This window comes from Macadamia integrifolia, chromosome 10, assembly GCF_013358625.1.
Source record: "Macadamia integrifolia cultivar HAES 741 chromosome 10, SCU_Mint_v3, whole genome shotgun sequence".
In the NCBI taxonomy this organism is placed as follows: Eukaryota; Viridiplantae; Streptophyta; class Magnoliopsida; order Proteales; family Proteaceae; genus Macadamia; species Macadamia integrifolia.
The window spans coordinates 25097623-25115115 of record NC_056566.1 but is presented as its reverse complement, the minus strand read 5'-3'; the positions used below and the strand labels follow the sequence as shown (position 1 = coordinate 25115115).

Below are 17493 nucleotides of genomic sequence, written 5' to 3'. Positions count from 1 at the left end.
TACATTGAAACATGGAAACAAAGATGGGGCTCCTCTGCCCACCTCGTCCCACTCTTTGGGATCCTCTCCTGAGCGGTGATCACCCAGGTCTTTCCCATAGTTACTTGGGGAATCAACACAAATCCAAGCAGTGTTCCAACAGCTCTCAACACAATGTCTCTATTTTGGTAGGTAGAAACACAAACATTAGTTCACCACTTAAACACGTGTCGATTATCTAGATATCTATGAACTAACCTAGGTGATCACTGCTCAAAAAAAGAGCTGGATCCTAAAGGTAGAGCTTAATTTGCATAGCTTTTATGGGTATATCTCAAGATATGCGACTCCAATTCATTAATATCCCTTTCCTAAGAAAATATAATTATTTTCTTTTTTTAATTTTTAACATAGTATAATCATGGTTGATTACATCCAAGTCTGGTATTGTAATGTCATTGTTATTTTGTTTGGATTTTTGTACAATAAGAGGTATTTTGGGTAGTTTACCTTCATCCACGATTCCTTCGACAATGAATCTAGGTGTAGAGAGAGAACTTATAAACAATATAGAAAAAATAATTACAAATCACACAGATTACTTATAAAAGTAACGTCTCATGAAAGAAATACTCACCATACTCTCTCTCTTGCCTCCAAGCTGTTTCATCTTGGAGGTTGATTCACATAATAACTAGATTGCACCATAAGGCATGGTTTAAAGTATCGGTATCGTATCAATCATATCGGCCATATCATATCAATATCGACTGAGACCAATCCCTGATCCTTGACCAATCTAGATCGGTTACCCATACCGTTTTAGGGGTAAAACAATAACACAAATATATATATATATTTATATATAACAAAAAGGCAAAAAAAAGGCCAAAAAAAAACCCCCAAACTATGAACATTTACAACTAAAATCTTGTTGATTTGCATCATTTCTACACTAGCCATCTTTTTGATGAATATACATTGGTAGATCGAAACTGGATAAAACTTTCGTGTTCAATGTATTTAGAGCTTTCTTAGAAACATGGGAAGATCAGCTACCAAGTCTCTTCCACCACTAGTTTTGCTGGAAAGATTCTGAGATTTTGAGTTTATGGGTTACCTTTGCTTCTAAATACTCTTTAAGCTGAATTTGGCTCAAGGAATTTGAGTGAGTAATGATTCTACTTAAAACTGTTCAGTCCTCAGAAGCATAAGAATTGGAATAGGGACATCATCCCTGAACTTGGGATTTTAAGAACAGGATTGGGAATTTCTTGGCTTCTAATTCCTTGATCCAAACAAACATTTGAGCCTCAAATTCTTCAATGGACATACGTACCACTTTTAGACTCGAACCAAAAATCCATCATAGATTCGGGAAGTACTATTTCCAGGGCCACAGGAGAACTTCATATATCAACCTCCAGAAAATTTCAAGAAGTTAACTGGATTACTAATGCTTTCAGAACTCCATAGCAATCTCCTTATGCCGATTAAGGTCATTCAGATACCTTGTTTTGTTGTATTCGCCTGCATCGTGCAGCTCCTCTGAAAAGGTCCTTTGAAGGGATGGTTTCTGACATTGTTTTGGGCTTTCCAAAATAACTTCATCACCTCTCAGAAGTTGTACAACCTGAAGCCAAAAGAAAACACAAATCAACCAGCGGTTTTGGTTCGAACTTCGACTCATTGTAGTCAAGTTACTGAAAAGCCTAAGAGGTAAAAACTGGCTTGAACAATTTTATCAAACTGTATTCTTTAGTAATCAAAGACTCAAACAGTCCCAATGTTGGGGTTCTTTCACTTTCAAGCATGACTTTGGGATGTTATAAAAAAAAGAGCAACCGCTCCCGATACTGCAAGGAGATTGCTAATCAACAATTCCATGTCTAAACATGACAATCAAACCCATGTTTACATACTATTATTAACCCTAGGACAGTAAAAGATGAATAACATTGTCTATAAATCATATCTTCTGATACTAAACAATAATAATGATGATGATGACAATATTATTAATAATATCAATACTGAAAATACTGCACCAATGTAATCAGTGTGGTTGTTGGTCTGACCATGGGAAAATGTTTGCGTATTGAGCCCAGCACACCCTAGGACTAACAAATTTGAATCAATAAATGAATTTTGGTCATTTATTTCTTCCATTATAGAAAGAATTTGTGGGGGAAAAAAAAACATGCCTGACTCATTGTAGGCCGTAGAACTGAAGATTGTTGGGTGCACAAAGAAGCTGTCGAAATTGCACGACTCATCAGCTGTGGGTCGTAGTCATTAGCAAGAGAAGGATCAGCAAGCTCCATCATATCATTATTATCAAGCAAAGGCTTTGCCTACAACAAAAATTAAGTTGAAGCAGTTTGAAACTTTAGTCCTAAAAGAGACAATTGATACTGACAACATAGGATACAATATAATCAAGGGGTGAAGAAGATAACATACCCACATGACTAGACTTTGCTGTGATTTATCCAAAGCTCGGCGCCCAGTGATGAGCTCTAACAGTAGCACCCCAAAAGCAAAGATATCAGTCTTTTCATCTACTATGCCATGCAGAAAGTACTCAGGAGCAAGATATCTGCCATGGTAATAGATCAAAGAAAAGGTAAGAAAGAAAATCCTTTTCAGAGCTCAGGAAAGATGGGTAAAGTCCAAGATTAACTCACCCAAACGTGCCTTCAAATTTTGATACAGTATGGTGAGTCCATTGTCCAGGTAACCATTTTGAGAGCCCAAAATCACAAATCTGACGAAGATGACAAGTTAGCTGAGAGTTCAAAACAAAATATCCCCTCACCCCCCAGCGGAACGTACAACACCAAAAATAAATCCACTTGGATGTTCTCCCTTCAGCTATTATAATTGGAGATCAATGATAGACCCAGATGAGACCAACAATTCAAGAAGAAAAGAAAAGAAACAATATTTGTTCAGGTAGAAAAGCGACATCCGTATCAACCTAATGTTTCTATATGTCTTATAAAACAATGCAAGAAGCAACAAAGAACCAGTCAATTTTGGCGGTTGAAAACATAATGTTACATTGAAAGGAAAAATTTGATATAAAAGATAACAGAGAAGCAATGAGACAACTTCCGGGTAAGGATATCACAGTGAAATTATATGAACCAAAAGTTTTTGTAGACTAGCACAAAAACGATTCCCTTCCGAAACTTTCTCTCAATACTAAACTCTCAATGAATTACAAATAAAAACCATAGATTTCCTCAAAATTGAGTTTTCACAGTGCAATGAACATTCAAGTTTCAATCATACCTGAGGCTCAAAATCTTCTGTAAGCAAAATATTAGCAGCCTTGATATCCCTGTGGATGATTCGCTTTTGACAACTCTCATGAAGATACAGGAGACCCTCAGCAGTTCCTAAAGCAATCTTATACCTGATACCCCATTCTAATTTCTCCTCTGAGCCTGCAAAAGAAAAACAAATTAATACAAGGGAACCCCTAGTTCCACTAATTCATAAGAAATCATAAAACAGGAACACAAGCAATGATGAACAAACCATGAAGTCGAGATGCTAAGCTCCCATGATGAGACAATTGTAACACAATGTGCATTCCTCCTTCAACTCCAAATCCTATCAATTTAGCAGTATTAGGATGGTTTACATGAACTATGATTCCAAGCTCGGATAAGAAAGCTGCTGTTCTCTCTTCTGAAGTTCCTCGAGTCAATCGCTTAACTGCTATAAGCTTCCCATCTTGCAAACACCCCTTATAAACTTCAGCATAACCACCTTTACCAATCAAATTTTCTGCTTAACAAAGATAAGCAAAAGATCAAATCTAGAAACAAAAGACTAAAACTTCTAAATTATGAATTCAAATTCTAGGCAACATTACAAACCGGAGCAGAAATTGTTAGTTGCATTTTGGAGTTCTGAATGTGTAAAGTTCCTCCATGATGGTTTTAGATAGCAGAAATCTAATTCTTCAGGTGGATTGAATGTTGCCCTTTCTCCAACACTTCTGCTTTTCATTCTAGAAAGAACACTAACTGAAGGAAAGGTGTAAAAGCGTCTCAAGGTCCTAGCTTTCAATAAACGTAATAATCCCTGCCAATGAGAGTTGGCCCTAGGTTGAGCTTCAGAGCCAGAGGTGCTGGTCTTGGAAGAACCAGTCTCTGATTCTATGCTCCTTATGCAGTCTTCCAGGACTCCTCTAGGAGAGCACCAGACTTCTTTCTCCTCCTCCATATCTATAGATGCTAAATCTAACAAAATAGCATTCTAAGGTTAAGAAATGTGACCTTCAAAGTTTAAGAAATGAAAAATTTTGAGGTTTTACCTTGAACAGATATAGAAACAGGAAGCAGAGGAAGTGGCTTATTATCTGCAGCCGGAAAGACCTTGCTTTCTGGGTTTTCTCCGGCGACGGCACTGAAACAGCTACCATGTCCACTGCCAAAACAATTTAATATAAATAGAAAACAAAAAAGGAAGAAAAGAAAATCAGATTACATGCTTTAAATAGAAATGGGGGACCTGAGAAGAAAATGCCAACTACAGAGAAATTTCTGAAAAGAAAATGGAAACACACGGAGAGAGAGAGAGAGAGAGAGAGAGAGAGAGAGAGAGAGAGAGAGAGAGAACAGGAAGAAGAGATTTGTTTTGTGTTATTTGTTTTAGAGAAGAACTAGAACAGCATCATCAGAAAATCTGAACAGCAGAGAAAGGACATCATAAAATCCATTTTTGACTATGAAACACAAAATCATCCCAAACCACAAGACACAGAAAACCCATTACAGAGAAACTCACCACAGGAGAAAGAAAATCATAATAGCCTTATGGGTAACAAAACAATGTTATCAAGAACCCACTCTGTTGTTCCTTAAGAACACAAAATCCCGCCTAACTCAGAACCTGAAACTCAGAAGGAGAAGGAGAAGAAGAAGAAAGTTACCATGGAGGAGAAGCAAAAGGTTCTTGAGGGACATCTTCCATGATGTGAAAAGACGAACCAGAAGACCAATGAGACCAAAACAGAGACAATGCAGATACAGAATCAAAACGAGCAATTGGTTTGAGATTCTTTGTTTTGGAGGGGAAGTGGGTGCTCAGGAATCCCTTTTGTTTCTACGTTTATCCGGATTTCTCTGCCCCAAAAGCGTTCTTTTCTATTCGAGAGAGAGAGAGAGAGAGAGAGAGAAGAGCATGCTGAAGGATATTTATTTTCATCCGTACAAAAATTCCGTCGGTATTGCCGCCATGGATTCAGTAACACAAACACGTGGTAGTGAAGAAGACAGAAGAAGCACACACAGAAACCAATTTCAGAGACCTTATTTATAGTTGGGACTCCAAAAAAAACAAAAAGTGACACATCAAATTGAATGCACCCAGGAGTGCAGAAATGCTTAAAAACCCAAATTAATCTCATCAAATCAACTCCATTCGGGAAGTTAATGCATCTAAATCATATCAGCTAATTAACTCTTCTTAGGGATCAATGCTTCAAACCTGTTTCAAAGGACCATCAGACCAGATAATTCAATCTCGTGCTCAGATCATTAAAATGGAGTCCTGGACCATCTTAGAAGTTGGAGGTGGACCATCTTAAAGTTAATGAATTCTGTTGGCCATTAATGATGTCGGTACCTCACTGTGAAGATATCATAGTTAGTCTTTTCTGGTTCTCCAAACCACTATTGTCTGCTGTTCACACTTACTTTTTAATGATCCATGCTTTTTTGTTACTACAAATGATGATTCTTAAGTGGGCGATCCTCTATTCATCAGATTCGACCAGAGCAAATCTTGCCACTGATTTCGGGAATCAGTACCAAAGTTTCACTCACTGTGGCTGAGCAAACCCAGTTGAGTTCTTCTCTGTTCTTTTCTCTCTGCTAGTAGTACTAAATGCTGGTGTGAGTGGGATTTTAGTTACGGTAGTTTACCTCATAAAGATAATGAGTTAGTTTGGTATTGATTCTGGCCTTGTCAATTCAAACTTAAATAATCTCTTAAACATGGTAGAAGCTTCCTTTACCTTCTACAGGAAAGTCTTGAGTTTAGCGCACGTGCACACCAGCTCCCACCGCAAATGAGAGGGTGCGCATTAAGTGTCTTCAGCATGGAGTAATGTGATCTTTTCGCACATGGTGTATCTTCACTATCTTAATATAGTATATGCAATCAGGTAGTGTTTTTTTTTTTCTCTCCAGACCGAATTTTATGGTCTCATGTGCACCATGGATATGTCCATACAGACAAAATTGCCTTTATATCATATAAATAATACCTTTGGTGACCACCTAGTGGCCCATGGGCCCTCGTTGGGTTGAGCCAAAAAAATAAATAAAATTAGACAGGTAGCATTACAGATGGTTAATCAATGACAAAAAAAATATAACAAGAGGGTTGACCACATTCACATCAACCAAAACCAAATATCCAAAAAGGCTTCAAAGTCTCAAAGTCACATGCAAGAACATGCTTTATGTTAGGTGCCCATGTCTGAGTTATGTGCCCAATCTGAACTGATTGTAAGATGTCCAACTCAACCATATAGCCAATCTTGTATTGGAGACTTACAAAAATGCCAAAAGTTTTACCCGTCCAAAATCTGTATGAAGAAACTTAGAGGAGACCACTTAGATGTAACTGCTATCTTATATCTTCATAATACTGTTTAACTTATAGGAATATTTGGTTAGTCTATGCTATAGTTTTTTAACGGAAGCAAGAGTGTAGCAACATATCAAAACCACTACTTGCTTGGAGTATGATAATTCTGACATTTTATGAACATTAACAAATGAATTAATAACATGAGATACTTATTGGAGGAGGATTATACATAGAATTGTATGGTGAAACCAAAATCATTACCTTATTTACAGAGAAAAGTGAATAAATAGAGGATGGCACATCAATCATTGAAATGTGGATTGATTACAAATGTAGTAACTTCAATGAATATTGCGGGTGATCAATCCCTCAAATATATTGTAAAGGTCCTTGTTATCTGGACCAAATATCTCGTCTGCCTTTCGTAGAGTTTCCTGGAAAAAAATCACAAACAGTTGGAATAAGATGGATTCAATTGAGAAATAACAGAAGTTATACCAAAAAAAAAAAAAAAAAAAAAAAAAAAATTTGAAAAACAACAGTTCAAACCATATACCTCTCTTGTTTGCTTGTGGGAATTTAATTCCTTGACATTGGCTAGAAATGCACTAAACTGCTCATAAGAGAGACGTGTCCTGATCAAACGAAAAAGAGTTTACATTTGGGAGCTTTATTTATTTATTTTGGAGGAGGAAAAAAAAAGCTAAGGGATGTCATTTGGAGCCAACAGGATACAGAGGTGGTTCTTGTCAAGGTCAGAACATGATCCTCACTGCTAAAAATTTTTGCACACTTTATTTGTAGACATCTGTAACATACCAAGTTCGCGCGTGTGTGTGTGTGTGTATATGTAAGCAAAATATATAGAACCTGCCCCCCCCCCCCCAAAAAAAAAACACACTATTCTTCTTTCATTCATACATGTGTTTCATATTTGTCTATATATATGTTATTAGTTAAGCAATTGGGCCACCAAGGGGATATTTCTGTGTCTGCCCCCGCCTCTTGTCTTCCTGCCATTGGGAGATCAGCTAGTTTGATGCATATTCATAAAGAACCAAACTCAGGTGCAAGAATCCTTTCATTTTTCATATTATGCATGTCTTTATTCATGAGCTCACATAAAAAAGAACCAACTTTGTGTGCTTCAGGTTTATCCAACTCTTGAGCATGCATATAGCCAGAAAGAAGAGTACTGTATATGTGTGCTTAATATTTAGCTTTAATGGAGCAAGGTGGTATAGTGAAATTTTATAGACAAGTCTAGTTTCAAGACACATGCTCTGCATATACCGGACTTGGCGGAAGAATTCTTTTCCATCAACACGGGTTTGTCCTGAAATACACAAGATAGATTGGTGTAAAAATATAGTCCTGCCACTAAAACATCCAAATACTATTTAGCTTCAATATACCATCACAATTTGGCTCAAAAACTTACACAACTGTTTAACCCCCCCCCCACCCCACCCAACCCACCACCTCAAAAAGGGGCTGGGGGGGGGGGATGTCTGTTTGAATGTGTTTCACACGCATGACATTTGGAACAAAAATTTAGGGATGGCAATTACAGAACCATTAACACATGAATAATAAATGAATACCAATTTATGTATGCATATGTAATAAAACTGGTATAAATGAGTAACAACTAGGCCAGATAGTTTTAGATTATAGTCTATGAAGGATTAAATTAGCTCCAAAAGCAGCTGGTTATAAGCAATGACCATGGACATTGCTTCATTCCATGAGCATCTATGCTTTAAGGTCCATAGAGACGTCTAATGATGATAGAACATACTGTTGATTAGTCAGTTACCCAAGCTATATAACCTGATGGGCCACTCACTTTCATTTTAAAGGTTGATTCACGAAAGAAAGAAAAAGCAGGAATAAGACAAATACCTTCTTAAAATTGCAAGGTTCTTGAACTTTGGAAAGTTGAAATGTTTCACTTAGTCAATGGATCAATTTACTCAAGTCCCAAATGAATCTTTTTGGGGCTATACAGCCTTTTGTTTTTGGGTGTCATGGCCCAAGTAGCCCGGCCTATGGCATTTTACAATGGTATAAGCATTACGATTCAGGTTCTGGGTTTTTGCATCTTGTGGAGAATGACAGCCACATATTGGAAGGAGAGGAATGAAACAGTATTTTGAGAAAAAGTGAAGGTCACGTAAAAATAAATAATAAACAAAACAAGGGGTGAAGCCCATGTAAGCAGTTTTTGATAAAGAGGATATTACATTTGTTTATTCAGTTTCCTCTATAAAGTATTAAAAGTATTCTCCAGATTTATTTTTCACAGCTTTAGGTGCAAGTTTGGACCCTTCAATGCCAAAGTCCAAATGGTATCTGTGTAGCAGCTACATTTCAAAGCTGATGATTTTTTTTAGACCTTGCATGGTTTTGAGAAGAAATGAACTGTCCAAATAAGCCATAACCCTAACAGCTAGAGTAAAATGATAGGGTTCACAGAGCCACATTGCTCAGAAAATTAGTGGCATGGCATTCAATATGTGGGAAAATTTCAGGTGGCTGATGGATAGACACTAGTGATTGCCTGACAGTGATGTAGATAAGTCACTTGGGCTTATTTTATTGCAAATAAGCCTTGGGTTGTGTTATGTATGTATTGGGCCTTTGATCCCATGGGTTTTCTTTGAAATGGGCCACTTTAATAGGCCTAAAATATGGGTAGAAGGTAGGAAAACGGGATTTTATTCATTAGTTTAATTAGTTGCTATTTAATTCAATAAAGGTCCATTAGGCTATTAGTTGGTTGTAAAGTCCTATATGGACTATTAGTGAGTTAGTCCTACTCCATGTTGGAGTCATAAAGTCAAGTCCTAGTCCTATTTTGAATTCCAAGTTGTAGTAGGAGTGTCTAGTCCTATTGGGAAACTAGCTCCTAGTATTAGTATGATTGTAAACTTCCCCTCTATAAATAGAGAGGCATATGTTCCATTATTTGACAGATTTGAATAAAAGAAAGTTTGCATTTATGAAAGAAAGTTTGCAACTAAATGCTTAGAGCTCACCCAGGCTGAGATAACCACTTCTTTTATTCTCCTTCACCCTTCTCAACCCCCCATCCGTTTTATTCTTCTTTTTTTATTTTATTTGTTGTAACATTCAAGAGGTATGATTCAGATTCTGATAAAAGTCTACAGAAATTAGAACCGATCAGCAATCCTAGTGGGAATAGAGAGAGATCGATCTCCTCTCTTTCTCTCTTCTGTACTTTGTTCAGTCAGGTCTTCAATCAGGGTATTCCAGGCCTCATACGGGTCCCACGATCCTTACCTAGTCACTATTGGAAGCATTCAGTTGCAGTTCTTGAAGGCTCTTCTCAGTTTTCTCTCCTAGGTCAAAAAATCAAAATAGCTTGTAACTTCACCATAGTTTTTAAGGCGACGCCTTACTAGCGCCTTGGCGCTGATGCGGTCTAGAGATGGTAAAGCAGTGCTCCGCCTTACGTGAAGTGGCGCCTTATGGGTTTTTTTTTTAAACACATTTTAAAATTACTTGATGAAGATTCCAAATATAGATTTTTTATTGGTAGGTGTATGATTTTATTAACAATTGAGATGTATGGGATCAACTTTACTCCACCAAAAATAACCAAAACAAACAAAACAAAAACACGATTCACAAACAGGGTTTGGATTTTGTCAAGGGTTTTAAGAAAGGGCTTTGAGAAGGAATCAAGGAACAAGGAAGAACCACTTATCTAGGCGACCATTTTGCTCCGGCAGCAGTGAGTTTGCTCCGGCAGCGGTGAGCTTCATTCTTCATTGACAGGAGTAGAAATATAGTGGATATCTTAGGGCTTAGGCACTCATTTTGGCATCATAGAGGTAAGTATAATAAATACTTGTATTTTTTATGTCTTTTTTTCTTTATTTTTATAATTTTGCTTCATAATTATGTATTTATATTATATGTTAATATGTTATGATGATTGATGATTGATGAAGATGAACTTAGTTTATTCACTTTATTGATTTGTTTTCTTGATGAATATCTTACATTGGTATGAATATGAACCTTTAATATTTATTTAACATATGAGTAATAGAATTCAACTAGGATTTGAGCCAAATAGATTGGTTTTATAAAAAAATTACACAAGAACGCTTTAGTCAATAAGGCGACGCTTTATGCCCGCCTTATCGCTAAGGCGCTCCGAAAGACCCTCAAACGCCTCCGTCGCCTTACCGCCTTAAAAACTATGAACTTCACAACTAGCCATCAGAATCCTCTCAACTTTGGGGGTTTTTGTACCCTCCCTAGGGACTATCTACACCCAAAAGTGCAGCTCAATTGGACTCCCACAAACCTGGCCGCACCTATCTCTCTCCAGCTCTATAGAAGGTTTTTCTCTCTCCTATCAGGTTGAGTTTTGAGCTGGTTTTGCTCCTATATGGGTATTGTATTTTGAGGGTTTATTTGATGGTATTATTTCTTTGTTTCTTGCTCCTATTTGTATTGTTTGGGGTTATAAACTGCGGAGTTAGTTGCTTGTAATCTACTCCTGCATTAGACAGCCTGCTAACATTTTTTTTTTATGGATAGAAGATTTTATTAGAAAGACATATGGTGAAAAAAACCAAAAACATAGCACCTTTACACTACACAGTAAATGTGCAGTTCCTAAGACCCATGGTTCAGACAGTTCATCTTTGGTGATTTCACACACCAAGGGTTTGACACTTTAACCAAATATTCAACCATCTTTCCAAGGACGACTCACCATCCCTTTTCCAGTTATAAAATGAAAGAACATGAGTTTGAGCATTCCTTTTGGGCAGATCTGCCAGTCAACATTCTCTTGGGTGGGTTTATTAGTCAATTGGGAGTAAAAACCATTAACACGTAAGTCAGGTCTATCAGCATAACTTTGCTGGCAGTGAATGAATATGGTATTCCTGCTAAGTAATTCCAAGGTTTACCAATAAACCAATAACTGACAGAGAAATTGAGTTGTCAAAAAATCATCAACTCTAGAAGAAACACATTATAGGGCACAAACATATTGTTAGAAAAATTTAGCAATAAAAGGTTATGTAGGTTCCTACAGACAATATAGTGCTTAGATCTTGGTCAAGTAAATATCAAGTTAGATTTCCCATTAATGTAGGGATGGATTTGACAACCAAACCAGACCCAAGACTGCAGGAAAGTTCAACCAAAGAACAACCAATAACCCCCAATAGTAGACAGCAACAACAATCCAACTTAAACCAGTCAACAGTTCTTGAAAAACCAGAATTATCAGATCCAGAATCTAGAATTTCAGGTAGCAGAGTTTGCACCAACAAATAGAATTTCAGCAACAGAAATAGAGTATTTGAATAAGGTCCAATTAGAATCAAAATATCACAGGAATAGATAACCAAATCAGAACTTTATTCTGACAGCAGGTTCTGAGATCTGGCAGTAATTTCTGGAACTTCAGTAGAGTATTATTAAGGAACTAATAACAAATCTAATTACTGATTAGAAGGTCCAGTTCAGTGGAGAATAAAAGCAGCAGTCAACTTCAACACAGATTAAAAAAAAAAACAGAAATCAATTCTAGGCGGAGAACACTATCGGCCAGAATTGAAGAAAACTCAAAACCAGACAAACCCCTGGTCTGATCAGCACCAAACTTGGATCGAGTCCTCCTCTGGTTGATCCTAACAACCGACCAGAATCACAAAGCCATCAGGTGGCTAGAACTCCCAACAGAATAGGTCGACAAAATAGGGAAAAACAGAGATTCAGAACCCAGAAAAATTCTGCAGAATGGTTTAGTTACTTACCTGTTCTGCTAAAGAAGATAATCCAATAAAGAAAACCAGAGAATAATAGCAACCCTCTCGGACTTCTCGCCGTAGAGTGTCGATTGGATCAAACACCAATCCCTAGGCCTTGATCAAACACAAAGAACAACCAGGGATACCAGCGGCAGCAACAAGAGAGTTGTTTCTTATTAGTCAGAAAAACGTGGCTCATAAAAGAGCCATATCCTTTATTTATAATGATGGGGAGGGTTTACAAATAATAGTAACTCAGAGTTACTAAATCTGAGTTACTAAAAACTGATTACAAGAAGTTACTAAAAACTGGAAATTGGAATCTAATGAAAATAGAAACTAGTCTTGACAGAAATTAGAAACTAACAATGACTTGAAATTAGAAACTAATTTAGGACTTCAAAATATAAACTAAATAACTAATTAGTAACCCCATCAGCAGCCCAAATCGTGGGCTGACTTGGACCAGATCTAGGTCGACCCAGTCAGCCACTTGGGTCGACCTTGGTCTTGGTTCTCCTTGTGTAAACCCTTGTCGGTACTGCATCACCCATTCAGGAGAGACCCAAATAGCATGTGTGCCAGATTCAACGCATTAGTATCTACTGGACTATTTAATCTTTTAACTGAGGGCTCCCATATTCCCATCTAGAATGGTTAGATTATGGATAACATTCAATGTGATCGATCAGACAGAGTTCTCAGAGCTAACCAGTTTGCGATATGCCAGCAGAGCTTGTTATTGAACTATAATGGCCTGGTGGCACAGAAGAAGATATTGACGACCTATCATCAAATATGCCTCTCGTGGTTGAAAACGAAATTGAATGTCGCCTTGGTGACTCTGGTTTAGAAATTCTCGTTGGAGATACTGATGCAGAGAGACTTGGAGGGGAACCTGAAGGAGTAAGCCTCGGCGTGCTAGTTTGGGATGCTAATGGAAGGCCTTGGGAGATATGCGGTCTTGAAGCTGCCAAAGTAATTGTAGTAAAAAGATAACATAAAATGCACCAGAGTGGCAAAATTGAAATTGATACCTTCCATTAATGCTAGGCATGGATCAATCTACATCATTGAAAGAAACAAATGGCTCCACAAAATGTGAAGCTAATATTTGAAGCATAAAACTTCTACTCCAACATCTAGCATAAAAATAAATAAAGGCTATATACCATCTGTCTCACTATCCTCTGTGAATGAATTTCCTGCTTCCAAGAACTGACTCCGCATTGAAGATGATTTTGATGGTGCTGATATAGCTTCTTCTCCTGAAAAAAAAAAAATCAGAGAAACTTCCTGAATAAGCTGGTGGTATGTACTACAAATCACACCCAGATTGAAGAAAAAAAATTATGGTCATCAACAATCTATAGTTGGATGCTTAAAGCTTTATTTTTTGAATTACCAAGATGTCATCACAGTATTATTGTCATAAGATAATCAACAAGGTTTGAGTAAAAACTGAGGCTGGAATACATATCACAAAGCTTTATATGTTGAGCACATGCAGGGGAGAGGGGATTCAAGATTTAATGGATATTGATGGCAAATTCTCCAGAGCCAAACTCACAACTCGAATGGTCCTATACAGGAATCTATTGCATTCTCTTGGAAGCTAATGAAGTATGCTTAAACAGCCTAAACTATATCAACAGCATAGAGATTCATTCCGTTTGAGTTTTGGCCCAAGTGTTAGCCGAGGTGCAAAGATCTCCTCAAGGACTATCAAAAGACACAATAATTTCTGCTCTTATTAAACAATACACAGCAAAAGTCTACATAAGCAGCTAGAAGACCTCCAGTGAATGATGCAGAAGATAAACTCTCCTGTTGAGGTATTTTCTTTGTGAAAGCCTGGGAGCTTCCTATCTGCAAAAGAAAAGGAATGAGTTAGTGGCACCTGTCAAATGTACCCATGCAATTTTCTGGAAACAAAGTAGCCCTATCTCAACTTTGACAGTCACTTAAACGAAACTACGACCAATGTGGGAAAGGAGTAATTTGTAAACTCACGAGGATTCTACAGAAGAGAGAACTTACAGAACTGTCTTCTTCTTCTTCAAGCGACTGCTTAAGAGTTTTCCTGAAGCTTTCCAGCTGCATAGATCACAGAAGATTGAGATAAACTACAAAAGAGAACATGATACTTATCTCTAGCATGATAATGTTATTCTTTTTTCTTTGGCAGCCGGGTGGCAGGTGGGGGGGTGGGGGGGGATGCTAACCCAACGAATTTGTCGTGGCCAATCAGCTGTCAGGAAAATAGGTTTTACCTCCCTACTCCCTATTTTACCAGGTTTGTGATGCCAAAAGAACCAGCATGACATGTTTGCATTAAAATGCGAGCATTTACCAATACTGATCTTCACACTGATAGTTTAAGATCTTAGAGGGCTGTTCTACAGTCTAGGACGAAATTATAGGTTGGTTCTACAAATAATATTAGATATTAATATTACTATTAAAATCACTACTCTATTACGAGAAAAATAAATTTTAGTCTTCCTGAATTTCTCTCTCATTAAACTAAGCATCGAGTTCTATGCTACTAAAACTTTATTTAATAATTTTTCTTGTGGAAGGGGGGGGGGGAGAGAGAGATCACCTTTCAATACATTTTCAGGGTTTGTATTTTATACCATTCTATGCTATCACAGTGGAAAACTCAGTCCACCCTTCTTCCTATTTTGGAGAAATCATTGTGCAATGATAAATATATGTATCAAGGCTGGAAAGATGTCTTAACTCTCACTGAAGTATTAAAACATATAATTATTGAACCAAAAAAGATAAATATTTTGCTTACTTCAACTGAGATTAGTCATTATCTCTAACTTGGGAAAACGGTATGTCGGTTTAATCAAAAACATGTTACACAGAAAAGAAAATTTTCAAACAAAGATTCAGCTAAAATGAGAGGCGAAAAAATCATGGCAAAGCTGAAATGTCATTCACTGTTGAAGAATCATGCCCATAAAATCTGAAGCAAAACCATGCTTAGCGAGATACAGAATCTAATAAGTAATGAGCCCTAAATCGTTCTCAGTGTTAGACGATTTTAGGGCTTAATGTGGGACCTAAGGAAACATGAAACAGTAGTTACCTTGGAAACATCTCGGTTGAGCTTATTGATGGTCTTGGACAAGGAAGCATTCTCCTTCAACAGGCTCTCCTGCAAAAATTAAAAAATTAAAAATTAAAAAAAAAATTAATAATTAATAACACCAATAGACCGTCCAATCCCCAACACCAATTACCAACAAAAATAAGAAGACCTATGACCACCTACCTTTTCTTGGTCGGCCAAGGAGACCCGATCGGCGATTTCAGCGAGAGAAGCATCGAGGGAGTGAACCCGAGCCTGCAAGTCGGAGATGATTTGGTCCTTCTCATTGAGTTTAGAGCGCAGATGGGAGCAGTCGAATTCGAGCTTGGAGATACGTGTGGAGAGGGCAATGGAGGTGATCTTGCGAGCCACATCGAGCTGGACGAAGGGATCGGAAGGGAGAACACAGAGGACCTCCTCGGGGATATCAAAGAAATGGGTTTGTGCTGGCGTAGATTCCGATACTTGGGTCGTCTCCCTTGGGAGCATTACTATATACTCGAATACTCTACAACTCTCTCTCTCTCTCTCTCTCTCTCTCTCTCTCTCTCTACACAACTACCTCCGTTCGTATGGTTCTGGTTTTCCTTCAACTCTCGCAGAGGTTGCAGAGCGAGTTGGGGTGACGAGTGATGAACGAAATGACGATTCTTGCAAGTCTTAGAGATACCAAGACCACATGAGCAGCGAAGAAGCCCAGGAGGAGGATTTTTTATTTTTCTTTTTTCCTTTTTTTTTTTTGTGTGCGTGTGTGTGGTGGATTTTGTCTGAAATACCTTCCAAATTATCCAAGGGGTGTCAATCGGTCGGGCCGGGCCAGGCCATTCTGAGTTGCGCTTAAGCACTTTATCAATTCAAGTAATTGGGCCTTATATGCTAGGGATGGTCCTATTTATAAACAGCTCGTCGAGTACAAATAATCAATCTTAAACAGGTTAATTAGTCATTTATCTCTAACTATGCTTCAAAGATGTCGGAGCTAAGTAAAATGACTCTAATTGGATTTTAAACCTGTCGGTCCTAGTTGGGCAACCGTCGGGTCACCCTTTGCATTGGCGTAATTGATTATAAATAGGCCAGACTTGAGCCTGACACATTTATTAATCGGTTAGATCATTTCTGAGTATGACCGATGGATGATGGATCTCGGTTGGACTTGGACCTATCAGTGCGGGCCTGAAATTGATACCCCTGGGACCCATTCCATGGTCTTGTGGGTCTCATCATCCTTTATCTCAAAGTTTTTGTTTCTCTATATGTAATATGACTGTAAGATTGAGTCTTTCATTTGGGCCTTCTTGAAGATGGGCCACCCAATGGGCAATGCGTATAAGCTTGGGTCTGTTAAGGAGAGTAGGGGTCTGAAGCCCATGTTACATGGGTTGTGCACACTTCATTGGATCCGGCCCATTTATTTTTAATTTTAATTCTTTTAATAGAGAATCAAAGAAGACTAAATTAACTATATTCACATCACACAGCCTACCAGATTGGCCCTTTTCATGTTACCTCACTATTCTAACATCCTCTTGTGGAAAATTAAATTAAGACCATTCCTTTAGTCAGTGTTAGAATCCAAGACTTTTGTGCTTTTCTAAGGCCCTTTTATATTCCCCACATATCTCATGCTGACATGATTGTTCATCATAGGCCAAATTTAATATGAGAGATTAAGAAGAAGGGAAATGTCTAAGAAACCACAATGTTATCAAACAAGCAGATTCTTAATTTGGGATGAGTTTCCAGTCCAATGGCAGACAACTAGGCAATTGTACTCTGGCAGAAGTCTTGAGAAGGTCTGTGTTTTGACTTTCCCAATCTCACCTTCTCTCTTTCTACCAAAAAAAAAATCATTTTCTTAAAATATAGTAATAATAAATTACTAGTTAGTAATAAGTGTGGCATAGTGACCACCTTTGTTGGCCCCTCGTGGGTCCTTTGTCTGGCCCTCTAATGGGCCTTCCACCAGCCTCCCAAAAAAAAAAAAAA

General features: G+C 37.7%; 2 protein-coding genes across 6 annotated transcripts; both read right to left on the bottom strand.

Annotated features, from left to right (window-relative positions):
- Positions 1-560: 560 nt before the first annotated feature.
- LOC122090960 (receptor-like cytosolic serine/threonine-protein kinase RBK2) lies at positions 561-5626 on the bottom strand. Of its 3 annotated transcripts, none has more exons than XM_042660737.1 (9): positions 5485-5626; positions 4310-4422; positions 3870-4235; positions 3526-3777; positions 3277-3431; positions 2667-2746; positions 2443-2578; positions 2184-2333; positions 561-1612 (listed from the first exon to the last, which is right to left on the bottom strand). In XM_042660737.1, the coding sequence occupies exons 3-9, from the start codon at positions 4216-4218 to the stop codon at positions 1442-1444; spliced, it is 1293 nt and encodes a 430-aa protein (XP_042516671.1). In that variant the 5' UTR covers positions 4219-4235; positions 4310-4422; positions 5485-5626; the 3' UTR covers positions 561-1441. The 3 variants fall into 3 exon arrangements, with proteins under 3 accessions (XP_042516671.1, XP_042516669.1, XP_042516670.1); XM_042660735.1 differs by lacking the exon at positions 5485-5626 and adding an exon at positions 4928-5363; XM_042660736.1 differs by lacking the exon at positions 5485-5626 and adding an exon at positions 4783-4893.
- A 1156-nt stretch (positions 5627-6782) lies between these two features.
- Positions 6783-16218, bottom strand: LOC122091753 (uncharacterized protein At4g15545-like). 3 transcript variants are annotated; one of them, XM_042661877.1, is made up of 9 exons: positions 15688-16218; positions 15502-15570; positions 14439-14495; positions 14195-14267; positions 13571-13666; positions 13111-13368; positions 7888-7930; positions 7151-7229; positions 6783-7028 (listed from the first exon to the last, which is right to left on the bottom strand). In XM_042661877.1, exons 1-9 carry the CDS (start codon positions 15991-15993, stop codon positions 6936-6938), a joined length of 1074 nt encoding a protein of 357 aa, XP_042517811.1. In that variant the 5' UTR covers positions 15994-16218; the 3' UTR covers positions 6783-6935. The 3 variants fall into 3 exon arrangements, with proteins under 3 accessions (XP_042517811.1, XP_042517812.1, XP_042517810.1); XM_042661878.1 differs by lacking the exon at positions 13111-13368; XM_042661876.1 differs by lacking the exons at positions 6783-7028; positions 7151-7229 and having other exon boundaries at positions 7663-7930.
- Between the last annotated feature and the right edge of the window lie 1275 nt (positions 16219-17493).